This window comes from Rhineura floridana, chromosome 6 (genome assembly GCF_030035675.1).
Source record: "Rhineura floridana isolate rRhiFlo1 chromosome 6, rRhiFlo1.hap2, whole genome shotgun sequence".
In the NCBI taxonomy this organism is placed as follows: domain Eukaryota; kingdom Metazoa; phylum Chordata; class Lepidosauria; order Squamata; family Rhineuridae; genus Rhineura; species Rhineura floridana.
The window spans coordinates 72,751,577-72,776,127 of NC_084485.1; the positions used below are offsets into that span (position 1 = coordinate 72,751,577).

The 24,551-nt window shown below is 41.9% G+C and overlaps 1 protein-coding gene across 6 annotated transcripts in view; it reads right to left on the reverse strand.

The window, feature by feature from the left end:
* Positions 1 to 4,393: 4,393 nt before the first annotated feature.
* PACSIN1 (protein kinase C and casein kinase substrate in neurons 1) overlaps positions 4,394 to 24,551 on the reverse strand; it is an 86,107-nt gene continuing 65,949 nt past the window's right edge. For all 6 annotated transcript variants that reach the window (XM_061632375.1, XM_061632371.1, XM_061632373.1 and 3 more), the window contains 5 exons: positions 22,256 to 22,431; positions 11,204 to 11,324; positions 10,536 to 10,663; positions 10,183 to 10,376; positions 4,394 to 8,743 (listed from right to left, as the gene is read on the reverse strand). In XM_061632375.1, the coding sequence (XP_061488359.1) occupies positions 8,634 to 8,743; positions 10,183 to 10,376; positions 10,536 to 10,663; positions 11,204 to 11,324; positions 22,256 to 22,431 (729 nt within the window). In that variant the 3' untranslated portion in view covers positions 4,394 to 8,633. The remainder of the gene's footprint in view (positions 8,744 to 10,182; positions 10,377 to 10,535; positions 10,664 to 11,203; positions 11,325 to 22,255; positions 22,432 to 24,551) is intronic.

A 24,551-nucleotide genomic window follows, 5' to 3' on the forward strand; every position in this document is an offset into this window, starting at 1 on the left:
GATGCATTAACAGAAGTATAGTTTCCAAATCATGTGAAGTATTAGTTCCCCTCTATTTAGCACTGGTTAGGCCTCATCTTGAGTACTGCATCCAGTTCTAGTCTCCACATTTCAAGAAAGATGCAGACAAACTGGAACAGGTTCAGAGGAGGGCAACAAAGATGATTAGGGGACTGGAAACAAAGCCCTACGAGGAGAGACTGAAAGAACTGGGCATGTTTAGCCTGAAGAGAAGACTGAGAGGAGATATGATATCACTCTTGAAGTACATGAAAGGTTGCCACACAAAGGAGGGCCAGGATCTCTTCCTGATCGTTCCAGAGTGCAGGACACGGAATAATAGGCTCAAGTTGCAGGAAGCCAGATTTCGACTGAACATCAGGAAAAAACTTCCTAACTGTTAGAGCCATACGACAATGGAACCAGTTTACCTAGAGAGGTAGTGGGCTCTCCGACACTGGTGGCATTCAAGAGGCAGCTGGACAGCCATCTGTTGGGAATGCTTTGATTTGGATTCCTGCATTGAGCAGGGGGTTGGACTTGATGGCCATATAGGCCCCTTCCAAGTCTACGATTCTGATTCTATGATTCTATAGACCAATGTTTCAATCCAACTGGTTATTTCTTTTCTTCTTTCCAACCTAAATTTTACTTGGAAAAAAAAAGATGCAGTTTACAAATGGATGGTATTGAAGTTCAAGATGATAAACATGTACTGCACAATGGGAAGGGGGAATATGTTTGAAATTATGTTCTTTTACATTTGTGTGTGACAGCTCATAGCTTAAATGGAAGGTTTAGTGACAAGGGTCCTTGTGAAATTACTTAAGGACCAATTTCCAATAGCTGCCTATTTTGGCAACTGCTTTTTCCTTGGTTTGTGGAAAAAATTAATATTTGAGGAGTGGGGTCTTTTTTACAGCAAAAACCTTCAACCATGCCTTTTGGGGTTATTTTATTTCTGTGTAACAGAGGTATACAAAACAGATACAGCTCCTGTTTGTAAAGGAGAGATGTACAGATTGGGTCAATCTATGTTTTTGCGGTGTACAATGGGATGAAAGCAAGTAAGCATCTGGCAAATAAAATAGCTGCTGCTGAGTATAATAAATGCTTAAACAAATCGGAACCATGTGGCTATTGTGTGCCATTACAAAAAGCACCTGCTTTCTCTTTTTTTCTGTTGCAATAAATAACAATGCTTGCAGCAGAAGAGAGATTTATATCAGGGTGTGGGAGTAGTGAGTTGTCACTTCTTGTGGATATGCATTCATTCATATGTATACGGTGGATTTTATGGACACAGTACATGTTAGGAATGTAAATACCCAGCTATAGTATGACGCTGAGAAAAGACATCACAAGGGAATGGTTGCTTCCTAGAATATTCTTGCTCGAAAAATAAAATGTCAAAGGAAATTCAGATTGCCTAATCTGCTGTACTTCAGTTAATGCTGCTGTGAAACCATTCAGATGCTGACATGCCATTCAACTGTGCCAACTGTCTCTGGTTAGCTAGCTCTTTAAGTCGCAGGGCTCAACCAATCCCATCTCCTGAGTATTCGTTTCTGTACTGCTGATGTGTGCCTTGTTTATCAGAGCATATATATCTCCTCTGGAAGGACTTCTTTTGGCAAAAGGGACTTCCACTTTTAGGGATACCCAGTGAACCACTTGCAGTTACTACTGGGAGATCCTGCTGTTCCACTTTAGTTAACATACTGTATTCATTTGTGACTCTTACTGATGGGGAGAAGCATATGTGAGTGTGAAGCAATTGCAAGTAGATGTGTAAAACTAACCTCAAATGATTGTATGAGTCCAATCAAAATTTATGTTTGGCTTCCCTTCACAAGTCTCAGAATGTCTGCTTGACAATGAACCCCCTAATCTGCCTCAAATTTCATTTTAGGAGGGAAAGCCAGGGACAACCTACGCATGTGCTAATCCCCCTGAGCCATTTTGTCAATTTTAACACAACTCTGCTGACTTATCTCAATTTTTTTTAGATGGTTTGCCTGAAAAGGGACCCTCAAATGTTCTTTTAATTACTTTTAAAGTGATAGTTTGGTAGCAACTGCAAACATGACCCACTCTTTATACAATTGGATCTTCGGCTTCAGAGTTTATATATGTTATCTCTGTTCTCTTGGAGCTGAGTGGACATGTGTGATAAAGGTCTCCTGTACCTTCAACAGCTGTGCAAAAGAAGGAATTTTGAAAGACACAACTTTGCACATTGCCACAGCTCTTGATGTGTCCACCTGTACCTGCTGAATTCCCTCTAGTTATTGAGTACTAGTTCCTCTCTATTCGGCACTGGTTAGGCCTCCTCTTGAGTACTGTGTCCAGTTCTGAACACCACACTTTAAGAAGGATGTGGACAAGCTGGAACAGCTTCAGAGGAGGGCAACAACAATGATTAGGGACTGGAAACAAAACCTTATGAGGAGAGACTGAAAGAACTGGGCATATTTAGCCTTGAGAAGACCGAGGGGAGATTTGATAGCATTCTTAAAGTACTTGAAAGTTTGTCACACAGAGGAGAGCCAGGATCTCTTCTCAATCGTCCCAGGGTGCAGGACATGGAATATTGGGCTCAAGTTACAGGAAGCCAGATTTCGACTGAATATCAGGAAAAACCTCCCAACTATTAGAGTGGTATGACAGTGGAACCAGTTACCTAGGGAGGTGGTGGGCTGTCCAGCACTGGTGGCATTCAAGAGGCAGTTGGACAACCATTTGTTGGGTATGCTTTAACTTGGATTCTTGCATTGAGCAGCAGGTTGGACCTGATGACCTTATAGGCCCCTTCCAACTCTATTATTCTATAATTCTATGATCTGCTAAAAGCCAAAGGAGCAAAATTTTCTGTTGCATCTTGTAACTCCAAGTTGAGTTTGCATTTCCTGTGTCATAACAACAACTGATCCTTCTCCATAATCTGTGCTAATGGTAATAAGGCTAAACACACTGTGCATGAATAAAATAATCCTTTTATTATTGTATTTCTTAAGTATAGTTTTTGCTCTTTACAGAAGAAGGGGCAGACTGGCATGACACAGATACATTACTCTCCATCTGCTAGTATGTAGCTTTGCTGACAGTAACAATATTCTTTAGCTTAACTCATTTCCCCCTAGTTCCATAGGGCTTTAATCAGAGGAATCCACAAAGGGACCATCATTTTTCTTCCCATCTTTCATTTGGGACTTGAATTCACTATGTGGCCCTTGGCCCACATAACAAATACAGAAGCCTTACTGCTGATTCTCATGAGCACTTCCAGTAGGGTAGCCACTATGCAGACCGTGATTCAGGCCACTCGTCTCATTACATGGAGGTAGGCATGCGAAGGCTGAGGGTTTGCAAAGAACTGCATTGACTTTTAGGGTCCTGTTACAAGCGCTCAAAAAGCTACTCTCAGATCAGCATGCTAAAAGTTAATGCAGGGAGAATTCTGCATGTGTCAGCCTTAATCTAGCTGCCTCTATGTGTATAATTGAGCGCCTCAGAATTGATACAACTACCATTCCCAGAGATGGGCATGAGAATCGGCCCTTTGAATGTCGGTGAATGGTTCTCTTAACAAGCAAAGCTGTGCTTTCTTCTAAGTAAGTAGTAGGGTTAGGTTTCCTGCAAAATGTTTGCATTTTTAATACCTTGGTGATGGTGGTGCAGGAATGGTGGAAGTGGGGGCTTTTTTCAAGCCATGATCAAGGCTTTTTGTAAACTCTCTCTCCTCTGGTACCATTAGCAAAACACACCATCAGTTTCCCTTTTGCAACTTAATTCTCAGTTTTGCATCTTCTAACGCCCAGTCTGCTACCAAGCAGCCAGGGAAGTCCAAATGCAGTGCTTTCCAGGCAGAGCAAGACAATTTGAAGAATGGTGCCTCATTTGAAAACTGCTTCTGCCATCTCTAAAGATCTACTTTTCCTCTTTGAACCAAACTGGGTTCTATTCAGAACATTCTGAATACCACAAAAAGAAAACAGGACTTGGTCAAACCTTAAGCCATGTTATCCATCTGTCAGACAGGGTGCAAGCCAGAGCTCAAATTAAGTCTTGGGTTTGAACTTTGAGAGAAACTGAATTTAGGTTGGAAGTGCAGCATCAGTTAGCCACCACTCTAGGAGTCAGACCTAACCCCTTGTTCACCTTCTACTCCAGTGGCCTGATCAATTTCAGCATAAAAGCTCATCTTGTAAACATGACAGCTACAGCTACATCAGGAGGTATTAAGAGTATGAGAATCAAACAAGAATTAAAATCCATATAACATTTACATAGATGTTATATTTTTTGTATACACAGTAATACAGTCACAATATATATATATATATATATATATATATATATATATATATATATATATATATATATACACCTTTTTGTTTTAAATTACACAATCAATGTACAAAAAACACACACAGGTGCATTGCTGAGACAACAGCATTCCTCAAAGTTTTTCTTAACCTAACAAAACAAAAGTTGAAGGTCGGAAAAATCTTGTCTACATTATCCAGTATGCAGCATGTTTTGTTCAGGAACAACACTTGGTTCACTGGGTCCAATAATTCATAAGATAAACAGACTGCAGTGGAGGAGGAAGGATGGTAGCTGTATATAAAGAAACTGGGGGACTGTTGAGAAGGGAATGACTGATGGCATTCAAGGAAAGACTTGGGGACACAAATAACATGAAAATGGAGGAAATACACTAGATAAACTACAATAACCATAAGCATCTGTGGGTTCCCAGCAGGATCAATCATATGTAAAAGGGCACCCTTAAGAAGAGAAATGTTAATAAAAGTGTGCTGTAACCAGACACCAAAAAGGAGCCTTCTAAAAAATAGAAGTAAATATAGTGAGCCCTCTTAGGTGAGATATGTGAAAGGAACAGATTAGGCAATGGGAGGTAGCTGGATGATGGAATAATCAGATTCCATCAGTTCAAAATATGTCAGTCAAAGATGGCACAAGCCCAGCTGATATGCAGCGCTGATGATACGCACCATGTATATTGTGCTACCATGGAGAAAAGAGATTGGGGAAAGGACTGCTAAGACTTCACGTAACCTACCTGACCTTTAGCTTTTCTAGTTTCTAAGATAAAAAAAGGCTGTGAGGGACCCATGCATTTGAGTAGAGGGGAAGCAAGGTAAGGGAAACCAGGAAGATAAAATACAGAGAAATCTGTTGTGATTATTTCAGCTTTCCACTTGGAGAAGGACAAGTTCTTAAAGGCCTATGTGACTGGAGCTATTTAAAAACCAGTAACTAAACAGTTCCTGAATAAACAAGAGATGTCTTTAAATTTGAGATTCTGGGGACACAAATATGTTCCAACGGTATTCAGATCAAATTTAGTTTCTCCTTAAAGTAATTGCATCTAATTCTACTTCTCTGCTAATGTCACTAGCAATGATCTTGCTTCCTTTTTTATTGGATGCTATAATAATCTTTGACATATTGACTCCCTATTTATATTGCATCAAACATAACTGTCAACAGAAGGAGGTTCTTTTTGCAGAAGGACCCTTCTATGTGTGCAACTCTCTGTCCATTTACAGAAGCTCTTTCCATTGATGGAGTGATTACCCTGGAAATGTAACCCATTGGTATTTGTTTCCTTGTCTTTCATGTGGGAATGGTAGATTCTGAGATCAGCATTCAGTGCATAAAGAAACAAAGAATTCACAAAAAGTGTCTTCCATCCAATAATTGTTTGCACTGAATATCAGACGTTTAAGTAGAGACATTTACACTGAAATGCTTGAATCTATTCTGTCACTTTCCATTCTCTGACAACTTTAACACCAAATAACCTCTTCAGAAACGTTGGTCTGTCTCTGGTAGCAGGGATAAATCCAAAGCCAGTGAATTGTACTGCTGGCCAACATCTAGGCAGTAAAAATAACTTGCTTCTTTATTTACCTTTTTAGGGCTCAAGCTCTGTACTATCTGAAAACAGGACCCAAGGCTTGTTTGAAAATTCAACTTATTATGAACATTGGGAAACTTAAAAATTATGAAGGATCCTCATTTACTGTTACAGAAGGCTTCTTGAATCTTAAATCCATTTGGATCTCAGATTTTAAGTTCAGCGATATCTTTGGCCAAACAGGATGATGACTGAGAGAAACGGTCACCCTATGCTAATTTTTCTAACAAAGCTTCTTCCCCTGTGGATAAGAGTTTCTCTTGTGCCAATTGACAAGGTTCTGGAAAGTGAAAGATGGGGGAAAGCCACTTCCCTTTGATCCAGGACAGTAGTAGGGAACCTTTTTCAGCCTGAGGTTCACACTCTCCCTGGGCAGCTTTCCAAGGTTCACATGCCAGGGGTGGGTGGACTAGAGGCAAAAGTGGGTGGAGCAATAAATGTAAATTTTACCTTTGTACAGTAAGCAAGTTTTTATACACACTCCTCGTAATCCTCCATCCAGACAAGCAAGAGGCACTATCAGAGTTCAAGGACACATTCCAGCCTGGCAAAAAAGCTTGGGGTGGGAAGCAGGGCTAGAGAGGGGTGGGGCCTGGGGAGAGTCCCTAGGGCCAGGAAGAGAGGCCTGGAGGGCTGCATTTGGTACCTGGGTCTGAGTTTTTTCATCCCTGGTCCAGGAACCCAGCAGTTTCCTGAATCTATCAAGTATGAGCTATCCCAATTTCTGATTTCCAGTGTTAACACAGGGTAATTTTGGAGACTGAAGTAAACCAAACCCTCTCCTACCACTGATACGGACTTTTAAATGTTTGGGTTTACACATTTAGTTTAAACTCTAGGCATCCATCCATCCTCAGTTTAAAGGTTTTAAGTGCCAACTCCAGGCTCAGGAAGGAAACAGAGAACTTCCACAGATGCATCCTGGGAAGCCCTCAAACTCCCTCCTTACATTTCTGTGAAGCTGCAAGTGTACTTTCTCAAACAGGATGAAGCTTTATCCAACAGGATTTGGTGCTTTATCTGGGATTCCATTATAAATATTCCTCTTAGCAGTCTTCTTATTTTATCTGCAAAAGGGACATCACATCTCACTTTACAACCAACTTTTCTTTGTGGTTTCTGTTACCCATTTCTGCTATCCTTCAGGCGGCTGGCTGCTTCTGTGTCTCTAAACTGTTCAAAATCAATGCACAAATTCAGGTGCAATCTTTGTCCATAGCACAACATGCACAGAAGTCCAACTGGCGTTTCCACTACTTTTGAGATACTTTTGCCCAGCACTAGGGTGGGCATCTATTACTAGCTGCTTGAATGCTTTTCATATCATCTGCTGCCTCATGATACCACAGTGACAACTTCATGCCTCCATAATTGTGCACTATGTAGGTTTTCTTGTTCTAGTTGATATAGAGATGCAGCCTTTCACCACCTCAGTTTGGTACACTTGGCCCTGGTTCCTATGCCTGTTCATTGCATAATATTACCAGCCAACATCTGGTGGTTGGTGAAATGATCACCTTGGCTGAAGGCTTGGATTTCATTCAAAGATATGCTTCCAGCAGCATCTTGACCATCCACAGCAATGTAATGGGCAATCAAATGGAAAAGTGTGGCAGATCATCAGTTTTGAGCTACGTTTTTGGGACCATATAATAATAATGCATTATCCATCAAAAGCTTGGTGGTCTTTCTCTTCATGTAGGCAGCTATTAGCTTTCACAGGTGTGCATCTCATCTCTCTCCTTCCTCAGCAGATATCTTTCAGTCTGGAAATAGCAGATAATTCATGTTTTTGTATTAAAGGGGTGCATCTGCTCCACCACTATCTGATCAGATCCCCAGTAATGCAGCCCAGTTCCTCAAGAGAAACTGGGGAAAAGGAGCCAGTGAAGTACACTTTGATTATTTGCATAGGGTGTCCATCTTGAGCTCAGAGTCTCAGTATGTTCCAAATCTGCCAAATGAGAAGCCTTATCATGTTCCAGTGTCATGGGGAAAATGAGATCTTGGGGCGCTGTAGAGTGAACCCTTTGATTTATATAGCATACCGATACAATACTTCACTAAATTCAGTGGTTCAGGATAATCAGCTGGAAGGTAGCACAGGAATGCTGACTGAGGCTTGTTGCAGAAGACACAGTAGTTGCCTTGTTGCTTGTCAAAATAGGAATAGAGAAGAAAATGCAGAAAGCCAATGGACAGGATTAAAAAATCAAAGAGAGTATACTCAATTTCCTCCTTGTTTTTACTTGCTTCAGTCTATTCAAAGAAGGTGAAATAGATTTAATGACCCCAGTAGCATAAGTGCCAGATGTTTCAGAATAGTTTAAGGTAGATCATCAATACATTATCCTTAAAAACCAGCCAATCAGAAGCCTTGTTGGTTAGGCTTTTAAGGGCTTGAGATATTGGCTTTCACTTATTTAAGAAGCCCTCCATAGACAGTGTCGACCTTTAGTATCTCATTATCACAAAAAGAAAAAAAAACAATTAAAGCAATCACAAAATACTCTTCAGAAGCTACTATTAAAAAAATAAAAGATTGATTGGAAAATATGTTTGGATCTCTAACTGCGCTGAGTGAGTGACTGAACGGCAAGATGACTACTTGGCTGGCATAGAGAGATGGGAGACGACAGCAGGTTGGTTTCTATTTGACAGCAGCGAGGAGAACATGACAAAACTAGATAGATTCCACATAGTTAGCTGGATAAAGACCCAGTTGCCCGCTGTCCAGACGCCCTTTGCACCACCCTTGTTCATCTTCTTCACCTAATTTGGTTAATTCATCACCTAGAAGAAGAAGAACAAATTTGAAATTGGGAGCTCATTGTCAATGTGGAATACCATCCCTCTATCAAAGTTAGGGGCAAACTGCACAAATGGGTGGGGGCTTAGTACTTTCTCCACTGGGCCTTTTGCTGCACAAAATCCCTCACCACAGCTGTTTTCACCCCATATTTACCCTTCTGGAAACCTATGTGGGCAAAAACACATGGGTGCCTGATTTTGAGTGGGAAAATGGTCAGTGGGGGAAAGGGTAAAGAGCCTGTTCCCTCTGCCACTTTCAAATTTTCAGCCTCCCAAGGCTTTTTTTCATTAAAAAATTAAGTGCAAATGGCAATAAAAGGGAGCAGCAGTGGCTGGGAGGAAGAAATGTGGGGTGGCTAGGGTAGTGGTGCGGGAGGTCAGGGTAGCGGGGTGAGGGGAGAAGGCAATTCCTGCAGAGCTCCCTCAGACCTAGCAGCACTTATGATTTTGGTGAGTTTAAGGTGAGAGCCTGTATGCACTGGCTGCACAAACATATATGATCTCAGGGAATCAAGCCTATGAGATCTCAAAGGTCAGGGCTAATATCTGTGAGGTAGCACCAGCACTAATGGCGATCTGTCGTCCTTGTAAGGCAGGGGAAGAGAACCTCTTTCAGGCTGCAGGCTGCATTCCCTCATGGGTGATTTTCCAGGGGCTGCATGCCAATGATGGGTGGGGCCAGAGGTAAAAGTGGATGGAGCAATGGATGGGATTCTTACCTTTCACAGTGGGCTACAATCCAGCCATGCAAAAGTCAGTTTTCTATATACATGCATGCACGCACACACACACCCCTTCATCCTGGTAAGCAAGAGGCATTATCACAGTTCAAGGACATATTCTTGCCAGGCAAAATCACTCAAGGAGGGTGTGGAACATGGCCAGTGAGAGGTGTGGCCTGCGGAGAGGCCCAAGGGGCAGACAGAGAGGTCTGGAGGGCCACATTCAGCACCTTGGTCTAAGATTCCCCATTCTAATTTTAAGGAGACCGTCTTAAAAAAAAATGTGTATGGCAAGTACTTCTAATTGATACTAGGACTTAATCTGCTGAAGTGCCCTCTAATCAACAGATTCCTTATCTAACCACTACATTTAGGAGAAGAGGGTGTATGCTAATCATAAGTATTATGGAATTGAACTTTGTGAGCATGTAAGCTACGATTTTAATGAGCAAAAATAAAAGATCTCTTTGCCATTCCCAAATTCTGTGTAGCCCTAAATATTTTTAGAACAGTTGTTTGGACACATGTAAGCTGAAAGTCTTATACTATAGGGCCTATATATTTATGTATCCATTCTAGGAAGAAATCTCTTAAGGAACCAGGCATTTGAGAGGAAGGCTCCTGATCTTTGTGCTGCACAGGGGCAGGGAGCCTCTTTACCCTCTCAGTCGCTACTGCTTAGCATATTTTATGGCATACCTGCTTTGAAACTTAGTTCATCCTGTTCCTGCCCATCATAATCATACAGAGCTCGCACACGCACGCCTTTTGTAGCTGGCTCTTCCTCAAAGGAGTTGGCACCACCATTGGCTTCACTGGAGTTGTAGGTGTTGCCGCCCTCGTCGTCTGACCACTCTGCAGCATAGGCTTGGCTACGCTCATAGCTGCTCACACTGGTAATGCAATATGGCACCATGAGAAGTGGTATTACAGCACAAAGATTTTGGGCATGTCCAACTCTGCAAGATGACTGACTGCCCACAATGGCACTCTGCTGCCATGAGACATTTTTGCACAATGCCTCCTATGCCTAGGGTTCTTGACATACTCACCTGCCACGGTCTGCAGCTTGCGTTGCTGCCTCCCCACCTCCACTGGCATTGGATGTGTTGCCTCCTTCATTCTTTTTAGGAGGTTTCTCTCTCCTTGTTATCGTTTGTGCTGCATCTGGGTTCCACTCCTGCAGACAAAACACACACACATGCCACTGGTCTCCTATCTGCAGCTCTGCACTGATCTCCTAAGCCCCAGATACACTTTGCCACAAGTTCTAATAATAAGGATGCTGTTGGATCAAACCAAAGGCCTATTTAATTGAGCATCCTTTTTCCTACAGTGGTCCACGGGACACAAAATCAGTAGTCTTGTCCTGTTGTTGCTCCCCAGCAATTGGTATTCAGTGGCTCACTGCCTCTCAGAATATAGAAGTTCCAGGCAGCCATCATGGCTAGCAGCCATGGAATCTACAAGCTGGCATAAGGGGAAGGGCAGTAGCTCAGTTGTAATTTGCTTTGCATGCAGAAGGTCCCAAGTTCAGTCCCTGGCATCCCCAGGTAGGGCTGGAGAGAACCCTGTCTGAAATCCTGAAGAGCTGCTGCCAGTCAGTGTAGACAGTACTGAGTTAGATGGACCAATGGTCTAATTCAGTATAAGGTAGCATCCTATGTTCCTATGACATTGCAGCCATCCCGGGTTTCATCATAACGGGGCAGTGTCTTACCTCCACCTGAGGCCAGTTCATAGGCATTCCTGGCCCATTAGTGTTGCGGAACCACCGAAGGTCTTCTTGAGCATCAGCTGCACGAACAGTCTGCTCCAACTCACGGTACACCTTAGCATAACTGCATGTCACAAACAAACATATAAACAACACACTTCTCTGAAGACTGGACATGAGTAAAGGAAAGGTCTTAACTTAGTATTATGCTTTGCATATAAAAGGCTCCAAGTTTAATCCCTGACATCTCCAGGTAGGGCTAGGAAGGACTCCTGTCTGAAATCCTAGAATGCTGCTGCTGACCATTATAGACCACAATGAAATAAATGGACCAATGGTCCAACTTGGTATAAGTCAGCTTCTTACACTTGTAGGGCTCATCCACACAGCGGTTTACTGTATGTTTAGTGCTACTCACATATCTTTTTAATTTGCATGGTTCAGATGATGTTACCAGCAAAGAGAAGCTCTCATGCAGTTTCCCCCTGTAAATCAACCCAATCCACTGATAATACAAAAAGGGAAGGAAAAAATGTCTTCACTCCGTATCTCTAATGCTTGCAGATGCTTTTCTCCGATGCTTTTAGGTGGGTGTGTCAATTGTTCTCCTCTCCACACCCACTCCTTCCTCCTCCCTTCATTCATTCTATTTCCTGTAAGCTGAAAAGCAACTTCCAGCTGATCTCCCCCATTCTGCTAGCATTTTGTTGTTGCTGCAAATGGTGACTTTGTTTTCTTTTCCCCCTTAACCTGTGCGCAAAAGCATAACGCTGCTGAAACCAAGATTTTTATTTCAGCTGTATCCTACCAGGGAAAACACAGATATTCACACTTGCAGGGTTTTTTTAAAGGAAATCACTGTAGCATGCTTGGCTGCCAAGCAACCAGAGTTTGCAGCTGGTATTGAGACCTTACTGTGGATGGTACAAACAGAAAACAGAGGTAAAAACAGCATATTTAGTATGCAATAATGCTCCCGTGTGGATAAACCCGTAATCTATAACCCAGGAACACTCCTGAGCACTCAGATTGTTCTAATTAAACACAAGGGGACACCAGAAACATATATAAATTGGACCGTCATTGGCATCCACTGGCTTAAAGTACAAGAAGGATGGCAGTGTAACTTTGCTGTTATGCCATTTGTGATTTACTATAGCATCCTTACAAAAAAACTGACTAAGGGTAGCCCATTTTCCTCAGCAGTAGGGTTGGAAAAACTACTGGGAGACATTGAAATGTGAGTGGGGTAGGCCTTAAGATATAATTTGCCCACAGTTCCTTTATCTCTCAGTTAGAAGGATATTGGGGAATGAGTAGTCCTTTATTTCACAGAATACTTCTGTGGAATTTGAGACAGATGATCAAGCTTTCATGTTCTTCACATTTGAGTAATGATGCCTCATTTGATTTTGGGTGCCTTCTTTGTTCTGGGTATTATTTTCCTACTATCTTTTTGGAGGGATCCAAGTGCTACAGTCCTCTGGAGGTACCATATCACTGCTATAGGTTTTTGGCATATGCTGAAGCCCTTCCTGCTTCACCCAAGCATTCCCTGAGCACTGATATTGGTTGGTCTTTGTGGAGATTGAAGAAACAGTATTACTGCATTTTACTGTATCTGTGTTATCGACTCTATGACTTTATATTTTTGTACACCACTTTGAAATTCTCAAATATAAAGTGGTGTAGAAGTATTTAAATTAATCAGTCAATTAATATAGCTTCTGACACATCAGTTTATTACAGGCAACCAAATACAGGTTTTAGCCAGATAAAATACTAATATACAGAGGCAGTATCTAAAAACTTTAACAGTGGTATCTAAAACTGTAACAAAAATTATAAAAATTATAACATTATAACATCATTTGAAAATAAAACTCAGATCGCAAGGCAAGCTTGTCTAATCTGAGCAGCTCTCACGGCAAATTTGGCTGTGCTGACCATTACAGATCTATCTGGGCTGGTCAACAAATATTTGATATAATTAATATAGCTTCTGACACATTCCTGAGCATTCCTACTTCAATTAGTTTTGGGATTATGCAGTCCAGACCTCCTTTCTCCTTGTAGTGGTCTTATGATTGCCATTCTGTCTCCCCTCCTCTCACATATGAATGGTCTGTCAATAAGCAGATTCAAAAGTATTTTTGGGCTTATGAAAACCCTCTAGACAGGTCATGAAAACTAGTGCAAGCTTTCAAACCTCTTGAGATTCACAGCCACAGCTCCTATAGCAGGAAGGAGTTTTGGAGCTTGTTGCTGGGCTGTGTGGGCATGTGTGGTCTTTATAGTTTGGGAGCTGCATGTGCTAATATAGAATTTCTGAAAGAAAAAAAATCCCAATATTTTCATGAGCTCCCACAAATACATACAATACAAAATATATACTGTTTCCAAAAAATGCAGTCTGAGGCTCCTTTCAGACATGTATGTAAATACGCTCCTACTGTGGATGGAGAAATTACTAGGTTACATGCTATCCCCCCTTATACAATTCAAAATTTGAAGGAGCTTTCTTTATGTCACTACTGAGACCCTCTCATCCCATTAATTTGTTTCTAAAATGCCAGCCAAGCTTCTGACGAAAATAAATAATTCTGCTGCTAATGCATTGGATGTGTTCACTTATCACATTGGCTATTTTGGGATTGTGAATGAATCTACTTTTATGAATGGGAATGATGCTCCCTTGCTCTCTTGTTAAATGCACTGGAAGCCTGCTGCTCTGATAGGTTTTAGATAGGGGTGTGCATCAGCTCTGTGTCGGGACTGAATAAAGTAGTGGATTTGAGGGTCTCCCCTCCCCCCACTTTGAAGTCTGGCATCAATAACACATCAGTTCAGGGCCCCTACAAAGCCCCATTTTGCTCTGTTTCTGTTGGAATGTATGAGGTTCAACTCCAACTTGGTGGGTTGAGGCTGCATGGGGTTAATAAGGGTAGCTAGAGAGCTAGACCTCTTGCTGGTTGAGGCTATACCTATCCCTTTGATCCTGCCGTCTCTTCCCTTCCTGCTAGACTGATAAGCAACAGGATGTTTGATCCCAGTTCCTTCCCGCCTCTCTCTGTGTTCTCTTTCTCTCGAGAGGGGAGCAGACATCTTCTCTTTGTCTCTCCTCTCAACCAGGATGAGGGCGAGTACTGGGATCAGTGCTCGTTGCTCCAACATAGCTAGTGTTGAGTTAAAAATGAAACATTAGTTAAAATAAAATTGATTTCGGTTTATTTACCTCTCACCTCTCACCTATTTGAGCAAACAGGAAGGCCCACCAATAAAATTAAAATCAGTTTCCTTCCCCAAGGCTCCAACCATTATGATCCCTTTCCCATTCTATAGGGAAATGGGAGATACAACAAAAGAGCAAATGTCACATTTACATGTCTATTGTGCCTCACCAGAAATATGTTCAAAGGTGAAGGAATTCGCCCCCAGATGTACATATCTTAAGTTGATGGGCCTGTATGTTTTGATGTTCCCTCAAGCTATGCCCCAGCATTCTGGCACCAGTTCTTATCTCAAGGTTATAACATATGCAAGACTGGTATTGAAAGGGAGTATGATGTTCCAAGCCTTTGTCCTTCAAGTACCCCTCTTCCCCTCCTAAATAGTTACATTGATATGTGTTCCTTTTTTCTTTGTCTTATGAAGTTTTATTCCCCTACCCTGTAACCTCTCTGTGAGGGTATATAATCTGAACTCTTTCAATAAACAGGGTTCCCTTCTCTGGAGAGTGATCTTGCTAAAAGGTTGGGACCCCTTTGCAAAGGTATATTGCGTGTTTATTTCCTGGGGCCTCTGCCAGTGGGAGCAAAGCTTTCAACTACGCACCTTCCCGGGTGAACGTGGGTGAGTAAGCTGTGATGGCTTGTTGTTGGGTTTGGACCTAACACTAGTTAGCTAGATATAGAACTCTTTCCTATCAAGCATGTACTTCCAGAATAAAGTAGTTGCTTCTTATTTTAAAGCTTAAAGACTCTGTCTGACTAATTTGCAGGGAAGGCAGAATCTTAGCAAAGATTCAAACACACACACACACTAAGCTCGCTCAATACTATCCGTTCTGCAGCGCTACGCAACTCTGCTACGCATCTCAATAGAGAAATTCCGACAGGTTCTGGGCACCAGCCATGCAAATGGAGATTTGAGCAATTAAAGGAGCTATGGTGTTTGAATCAAGGAAGCTATTAGAGACCTTCAGAGTTTTTAGTCAGTGAAGAGTTGAGGCTTTTACTTCAGGATGGCCAGCATGACGGAGGAGCGGCTAGGTCTCCAGAGACTGGCACCCAGAGGATGGAAGCTGTGGCAATTTTGCATGCTAAAACATCTAAAGCAACAGAAGCTGTTAGAAGTTATTACAGGATCGGAACCAGGAGAAGGTGCTTCTCGGGAGGAACAAAGAATTTGGACTGAGAAGGATGAAATGGTACAAGACCTCATCACTAAATGTGTGAGTAATGCGCAGATTCCTTTGATTATGAATAGTAAAAATGCCAGAGAGATGTGGAAAACTCTTGAATCCCATCATAATCCGAAAAGCCAGGGACATCTGATTGGAATGTTAAGAAGTCTTATTAATTTGCAAATGAGGGATGATTTTTTTAAGGAACATCTTACTAAATTTATGGTGTTAATCCAAGGGATAGAAGAGGCGGGAACGCAGCTGGACCAAAATGTACAGGTTGCATTATTTCTGGACTCTCTTCCAAAATATATGGAGACTTTCATACTTATAATGCAACAACAAAACAAAACTCTAAACGAGATTATTTCTGAAGTTAAAGCGCAGTTCTTTCAGAAGAACAAAGGAAAAACTGATGCAAGAGAAGACGGAGTCTCCTCTTTCTTAAGTAAACAAACTGGCCAAGCTTCTAACCGACAGCCAGTCAGATGCAGATTTCAGGAACAAAGGGAATCCAAAAGTGTGAAAGCCAAGCGTTGCTATCTATGCAATTCAGAAAAACACCTTAAAGACCAATGTGACAAGAAAGGGAAGCCTGAAAGAAATAAAGAATTTAAAGGGACAGAAAAGAAAAGTGCAAAGGGCTTTCAAGTAAGCCATGTTGAAAAATGTTACAATAAAAATAAATTTTATGTGGATTTGGGGGCAAGCGCTCATCTAATAAATGAAAAAACTTTGAAAAATTAACCCCATGTGGAGGATCAGTCAAGATGGCGGATTCGAGGGGGGTGCCCATAAAAGCGCAAGGAGATGCTAAGCTGATTTGCCAGACTGCAAGCGGCACCGAGGAAATTTATCTCAGGAATGCGCTATGGACCCCAGGAATCTCAAACAATTTAATTTCTGTTAATGAAGCTACAAACAATGGGTGCTCTGTGTTATTTGAACAAGATTCCTGCACAATTTCTAGAGATGGTGAAATTTTATGCACAGCTACCAAAAGAAAGGACATGTATGAAGTGGATCAGGAAAGTCCACACGCTAATGTTGTGAAAGAATACTGTAACAAGTCTTGTTTACACTTATGGCATCGGAGATTAGGGCATAGAGACATTGCAAAGATAAATACCCTTAAAAATAATAATAATAATTTAGTAAGAGGCATGAAAATTGAACCCTGTCAAGGGGAGATGCACATGCTATGTTAAAGCAAAAGGGACCCAACCCAGTTTTCCTAAACAGAGTGAAAGGAAGACTAAGCGCCCCCTAGAGTTGATTCACAGCGACATTTGTGAAATGCCAATCACTTCAACTGGTGGAAACAAATATATTGTCAGCTTTATTGATCATTATTCAAGATTCACTGTGATATATATGTTGAAGGAAAAGGGACAAATGCTTCAGAAACTCAAAGAATATGTGGCAATGGTGACCACTAAATTTCAGAGAAAACCACAGATTCTGTGTTCTGATAATGAAGGGGAGTACATGTCATATGCTACCCAGCAGTTTCTGCTTGGGATTGAGCATCAAACCACTGTACCCCACAACCCAGAGCAGAACGGAGTCTCGGAGAGAAAATTCAGAACACGAATTGAGATGGTGAGATCCATGCTGGAAGATGCCAATCTCCCACAAAAACATTGGGGAGAGGCAGTATATACTGCCACATATCTACAAAATCGTTTGCCAACAAAGGTGAATGGCAACAAGACTCCATTCGAATTATGGTATGGGCGCATACCCAGTTTGGCTCATATAAAGGTGTTTGGATCAAAAGTGTATGGTCACATTCCACACCAGAAGAGAACCAAATTGGACAACGCTACAAAAGAAGGAATCTTCGTTGGATATTCTTCAAAACAAAAGGGATACAGAATCCTAAATCCCAAAACAGAAAGGACTGAAATCCAAAGAGCTGTCTACTTTGATGAAGGTCATGGTGCATTCCAACCAGAAGGGGCACCATTCCAAGACCACAACAGTGAAGAAGATGTAGAAATACCATACAGCACTACAGATTACAGCAACATGCCAGCACTGGGGACAGTGAGGAATCAGAGCAAGAAGAGGAACCTGCACAGCCAGAAGGGGCAGCAGAAAGTCCTGTACCAAGATGCTCTAACCGCACCAACAGAGGTGTACCTCCAACTGAGACTGTCCTACCTGGCAAGAGCTGATGAACTTCCAGAGCCTGAGAGCTGGAAAGATATTGAAGCCTTACCCAAAGCTGAAGCTGAGAGGTGGAGGCAGGCAGCCAAGGAAGAGCTGGAAGCTCTACACAAGAACAAAACTTGGACACTTAGCAAGCTTCCTCAAGGAAGGAAAGCTGTAGGTTGCAAGTGGGTATTCAAGAAAAAGCCAGATGCTGAAGGGAACATTGAGAGATACAAGGCAAGACTAGTGGCCAAAGGATACTCTCAAAAGTATGGACAAGACTATTATGAAACCTTTGCTCCTGTAGTCAAACATACAACAATCAGAACTCTACTAAGTGTCGCTGCTAACAAGAAAATGCTGGTGGAACACATGGATATAAAAACAGCGTTATTGCATGGGGAAATAGAAGAGGAAATCTATATGCAACAACCACCAGGCTTTGAAATACCAGGAAAGGAAACCCTAGTATGCAAACTGCCAAAGAGCATCTATGGACTGAAACAAGCTGCAAGAGCATGGAATGACAAACTGAACCAAATACTCTTGAAACAAGGCTATAAAAAAGGCGAAGCAGACCAATGCCTATATAGCAGATTCAAGAACAACAAATGGACTTATATTTTGATTTATGTAGATGATTTACTTGGCTTATGAGAATCCACAAGACAAGCAAGAGTTAGTAAATAATCTAAGCAAGGAAGTTGAAGTGAAATGTCTAGGTGACATCACATACTACCTTGGAATACAAACTGAAAGAGAGGACGATAGATCCTTTCTTCTAAACCAAAAACAAAAGATTCAAGACCTACTTGAGAGTCTAGGACTGAAGGATGCACATCCAGCACCTACACCAATGGAAGTAGGATACTTGAAACCAGACCAGAACAATCAACCCTGGGAAGACAATGAAAGGTACAGACAAGCTATAGGGAAACTCCTGTACATCAGCACAATAACCAGACCAGATGTGGTGAAAGAAGTGGGATACCTTTGCAGAAAAACCAGCTTGCCAAACAAGAAAGACTGGGAAGCAGTCAAGAGAGTGGCAAGATATCTGAAAGGCACTGCAAACTTAAAACTAAAGCTATCAGCTACTCGAGATCCTAAACTTCTAGGATATGCTGATGCTGACTGGGCTGGAGACACCAAAGATCGTAACTCAACCAGTGGAAACTTGTTCTACTATGGGCAGTCACTTATCTGTTGGACAAGTCAAAAGCAAGAGACTGTAGCACACTCATCTACTGAGGCTGAATACGTATCAGCTGATGAGGCATGCAAGGAAATGCTGTGGCTACGCAAGCTTCTAGGAGACTTGGGCATATCTGAACCAGAGCCTATCAGAATACTTGAGGACAATCAAGCCTGCATAAGACTCACGGAATCAGAAGGGCAAAGTTCTCGCACAAAGCACATTGAGGTGAAGTTCCACTACCTTAAGGACATAAGGGAGAAAGGACTTCTAGAGATGACCTATTGTCCAACAGAAGAGATGACAGCTGATGCTTTAACCAAACCACTGGGCAAAGTCCGACACCAGAAACTACGAGGCAAGATGCACCTTGTAGAATGAACCAAGTTCTCGTTGAGAAGGGGTGTTGGAATGTATGAGGTTCAACTCCAACTTGGTGGGTTGAGGCTGCATGGGGTTAATAAGGGTAGCTAGAGAGCTAGACCTCTTGCTGGTTGAGGCTATACCTATCCCTTTGATCCTGCTGTCTCTTCCCTTCCTGCTAGACTGGTAAGCAACAGGATGTTTGATCCCAGTTCCTTCCCGCCTCTCTCTGTGTTCTCTTTCTCTCGAGAGGGGAGCAGACATCTTCTCTTTGTCTCTCCTCTCAACCAGGATGAGGGCGAGTACTGGGACCAGTGCTCGTTGCTCCAACATAGCTAGTTAGCTAGCTATAGAACTCTTTCCTATCAAGCATGTACTTCCAAAATAAAGTAGTTGTTTCTTATTTTAAAGCTTAAAGTCTCTGTCTGACTAATTTGCAGGGAAGGTAGAATCTTAGCAAAGATTCAAACACACACACACTAAGCTCGCTCAACACTCTCCATTCGGCAGCGCTACACAACTCTGCTACGCAACTCAGTAGAGAAATTCCGACAGGTTCTGTACTTATCTGTTCTGTATTTTCTCTATATCTCTATGTTTCTCTAGATCTAAGGGCTTTGCAAGAAGTGAGGCTCACCAAAATGTTTCCTGTGGAACACTCAGAGGCTCTGGATTATTTTTTTGCTAAAGCACAGCAGCAGAGGATGTTTTCAAAAGTTAAAGGCTTCATTTAAGTTTTAAAAAAATCTTACATTGCTCTGCTTCAAAAAAGCAACAACCGAAAACCCACCACCCCAGTGTTCTTCAGAACTCCACAAGCAGTGTTCTACATAGCCTCACATTGTAAAGCCTGTAAAGGCGAATATCAGAGGACACAAAAACCACCAGAAGGAAAGACTAGAGTGAAGCTGCAAAGTTTTAAAAATATACAAACCCCACAATAAACACTACTTAGCCACCTTTTAATTATTGTAAGGTAAGAAAAAGACAAATCCCCACACCCTCCACTCATAAGAGATTATGGAGGAAAGTGAATTCCTTTTACTTCCATCACAAAAAGCCCCTGGACCTAGTTGTCTGCAATTTGGAGGGGGTCCTGTGATTGCAAATTTCATCCACTTTGGCCAAAAGGGGGGAAAGCTATCACTGTTTTTAGATTTCCCTATATAGTGAATGGGGGACATGAGCTCCATTTTATACAGAACGGCTCAGAACCTGAAATACAGACCAAAGTGGAGAGATCACAGAGCAGCTCAGAAACAGATCAGAATTTTTAAAAATGCATACAGTAGGGCCCCATTCATACAGCAGGTTAGGTTCCAGACCCCCGCCGGAAAGTGAAAGCCACCGAAAAGCGGATCAGCTGTAGCATGGGGGGGTCTGGACCCTAACCCGCTGATCACACCAGAGGAGGAGAAGATCAGATCTTCCCCTCCTCGGGTGCGATCAGCTCCAGCAGGGGAGTCTGGTCACGCCGGAAGAGGAGAAGATCAGCTGTAGCACGCTACAGCTGATCTTCCCCTCCTCTGGAGCGATCAGCGGGAATGTGGGAGTCTGACCACCCCCAAGGAGGAGAAGATCAGCTGTAGCATGCTCCAGCTGATCTTCCCCTCCTCTGGCACGATGAGCTGGAGTGCGAGGAGCTCCAGCCCCCCTCCAGCTGATCGCCCCACTGGTGCCGTATTAGCAGAACACCGAAAAGCAGGGTGCCGAGAAGCAGGGCCCTACTGTACAGATACAAGGCAAACCTTGGGGTCTGTGCACACCCCTAGCTTCTGATGGTAGAATGACTGTACCCCTTTAGACTATAAGCAATTATCAGAAAACACAATAAAAAGAAAGAAACCATCCAAGAAGAAAATTGGTATAGCAAAGAGAGGGCTGGGTAAGAAGCTCTCCCTCTACTTACAGGGAAGATTTTTCTCATGGGGATGCGGAGCAGTAAAAAATGGTAACCCATTTTTTAAAAAAACTCAAAAGAATGAGTGTTTCACTATTTGCAAGGCAAACATGCCTTGGACTGTCTGCTGCCTGCTGGTATGTAGTCATAGAGCTGAAGGGATCATCTAGTCCAATCCCCATTTGATGCAGGAAATCCAGAGCTACAGCATCTTTTGAAGACTTCTAGCAAGGGACAGCACACACACACACACACACGATTCCTGTTGAACTGTTTGTATGGCAGCCAGAGTTTCAAGCAGAGTCAGTGCAGCAAGCCTTCTATGCATGACCTGAGGTGCAGTGATAGTGTGAAATGTTTCTTGTATGTTGTTACAATTAGCTATTATGTTGCTATTTTCTTATTGCTGTTTTTATGACACTGCTTTTGCAGGTGTGGATTTTGTGATGTATTGCTGTTCTTGTTGTAAGCTGCTTTGAGCATGATTTTTTCTGTGTGTGGAAAAGCAGCATATAAATAAATTGATAATTCTCCTGCACTGCATTGTGTGTACTCTTAGGGGCAAATTTCTCCCATAGTCACCACATGATGTTAAAGCGCTGATATGGGTGCAAGAGAAGCACCCAACAGAGACGTACCCTATCACACCTGAGTGAAAGGGAAGGTGAGAAGGCTGGGAGAAATGCTCCGAGTGCTTGCTCAAGGAGTTTCCTTATCCCATAAATCCCTAGAAAATTTTCTATCATGCTGTTACAGAGTTTCAGAGCACTTCCAGATTGTTGCTATTTGTGGGTGGGATTCAGTCACACTGGCAAATTCAGGTTGCACAATTACAGCTGATTTGGCACTCTTGCACAAGAAACCTGCTTCCCCTTAAAATCAGAAATTTTACAGTAAGGATAGTGACAAGGAAATACACTGGAAAATGTGTGATAGCAATTGTTTGGTGCAACATTGTTTAAGTTTCCTTCAAACAAATCAGGATGAATGCTCAATAAACTGTTCTGTGGAAGCAACCTCAGTAAAATGTGGTACCTGCTGTTCTCAGCCAGGTTCAGGTGCCGCTTGATATCCAACAGCACTTCCTTCATGAAGTTGAGCCTCTTCTCTTCAAATTGCTGACACTGCTCAAAGACCTGCTCCATACTCTCCATGTACTGTGGGGTACACTTACTCAGCTCATCTACCACCTTCTCATACTTCTCCTGGGTCTGCAGGTGCAAAAGAAAGGCTCAGATTAAGATCCATTTATTGAGAACATGCCCTCTTTCCCCAGCAAGACTTGCCTAGACTGAGTTTCTGGGCCGGATATCCAATGTACTTAAACAGGTTTCACTCCACTGTTTTCAGCATAGCAATACTGACCTATACAGTTTAAGCCTTAAACATTTAAGATTTTGCCTGAATGAATTTATTCCAGATCAGTGCTGTATTAAAATTAATTTCACAGTCAGCTGAAGCCATCTATACAGAAAACTTTTGGAAGGCAGTGCGAGCATTGCTTTGAAGATGTTGCTGGCAGAATTCGTTATAGAAATACACAGGAACAGAAATCCCAAGTTGACTATGAACTCCTCAGCCATCACAGTTGCCACGTGTGAAGTTATACAAAGGCCTGATAAAGGGGTTCAGGCAGGGATTCTACCTCAGAAACAAGGAAAAAGCAGCCAGAGACAGTGGATATCAAAGACCCAGAAACAATTATTGAAACATTAAGCAATAAACCTTATTAACCAATTATCCCAATGGCTTGTTAACAATAGAGAGAACGTTAACCAGAGCAGGGTGCAGGGAGTATATTACCCCTGTGCTTTACCGATTCCACTGGCTCCCAATTTGTTTCCGGGCCCAATTCAAAGTGCTGTTTTTGACCTTTAAAGTCCTAAACAGACTTGGACCAGTGTATCCGAAGGATTGCTTGCACCCATATGCTCCTGCCCTGGATTTAAGATCAACTGCTTCTGGTCTCCTCGCGTGCCTAGAATTAAAGATGTCAGACTGACAGGCACGTGTGAGAGAGCCTTTTCAGTTGTGGTCCTAGGCTTTGAAATTCACTGCCTCAGGAAGCCCATTCTGCTCCCTCCCTGACGGTTTTCCAGAAACTCGTAAAAACTATCTTGTTCTGGAGAGCCTTTAAGAGGGTCTCACAGGTGAGTCTGACACTGTCTCTACGTTTTAGAATCATAGAATAGTAGAGTTGGAAGGGGCCTATAAGGCCATCAAGTCCAACCCCCTGCTCAATGCAGGAATCCAGATCAAAGCATTCTCAACAGATGGCTGTCCAGCTGCCTCTTGAATGCCTCCCATGTCGGAGAGCCCACTACCTCTCTAGGTAACTGATTCCATTGTCATATGGCTCTAACAGTTTTCTATTAATATATATATATTTAAAAATTATCTTGTGGCTTTTACTATTGTTTCCCCATATATGTACTCATATATATACATGTAGGTTTCTCGGTTTGTTTATATATATATATATATATATATATATATATATATATATATATATATATATATATATAATTGTATTTTATGTATTTTAAGCAATTGTATTTTATGTATTTTAACTGACTGTCTTGTGTTTTTATTCTGTATAATTTTATTATATAAACATAAATAAATATTATTATGTGTGAGATTTTATTGTAAGCTGCCCTGAGTGCCCCATTGTGGGGTAGAAGAGTGGGATAGAAATATTTTAAATAAATAAATAAATAAAAACCACCAGGAAACCTGGGATCATCAACAGCTGAAAAGTCTTCATTGACCTATGTCCTTTTCTCTCTCTCTCCTCTTATAAAGCCCTCTTCTCTAACTGATTTGGGATGCTCCAGCCCATCAGACACAGCTCCTTACAAGCCTGGGACATTAAGCCTGCTTCTCCCTCCAATCTGCCTGACATCAAAGAGGAGGAGATTCTGCGTAATCCTCATTTGCTTTTCAGGTAATTTTGTGCAAAATAATGACTTGCATTTCATTTGAGTGCGCATTTAAGGATGGGTAGGATGTACATGAGTGGATATGTAAGGATGCATAACAGAAGAAATGTGAGAATAGTGTGAATTGTAGTAGGAGAGGAAATAAGTTATAAGAGAGGATGGGTATGTGCACATAGAAGTTGATGTGTGTGAAGATGGAAGTATGATGAAGAGTCTTTGTGTAAGGCTGAGTAAGTATATTCGAAAGATTGTTTATGTAAGAGTGCGCATGCACATACTGTAAAAGAATGTGTGTGCATTTGGTATATGTATTTATGCTGACACCTATTTCTACATGTGAAGATAGCTATGCTTCTCAGGTGGACAACAACAAACATTTCTCTCTGTGA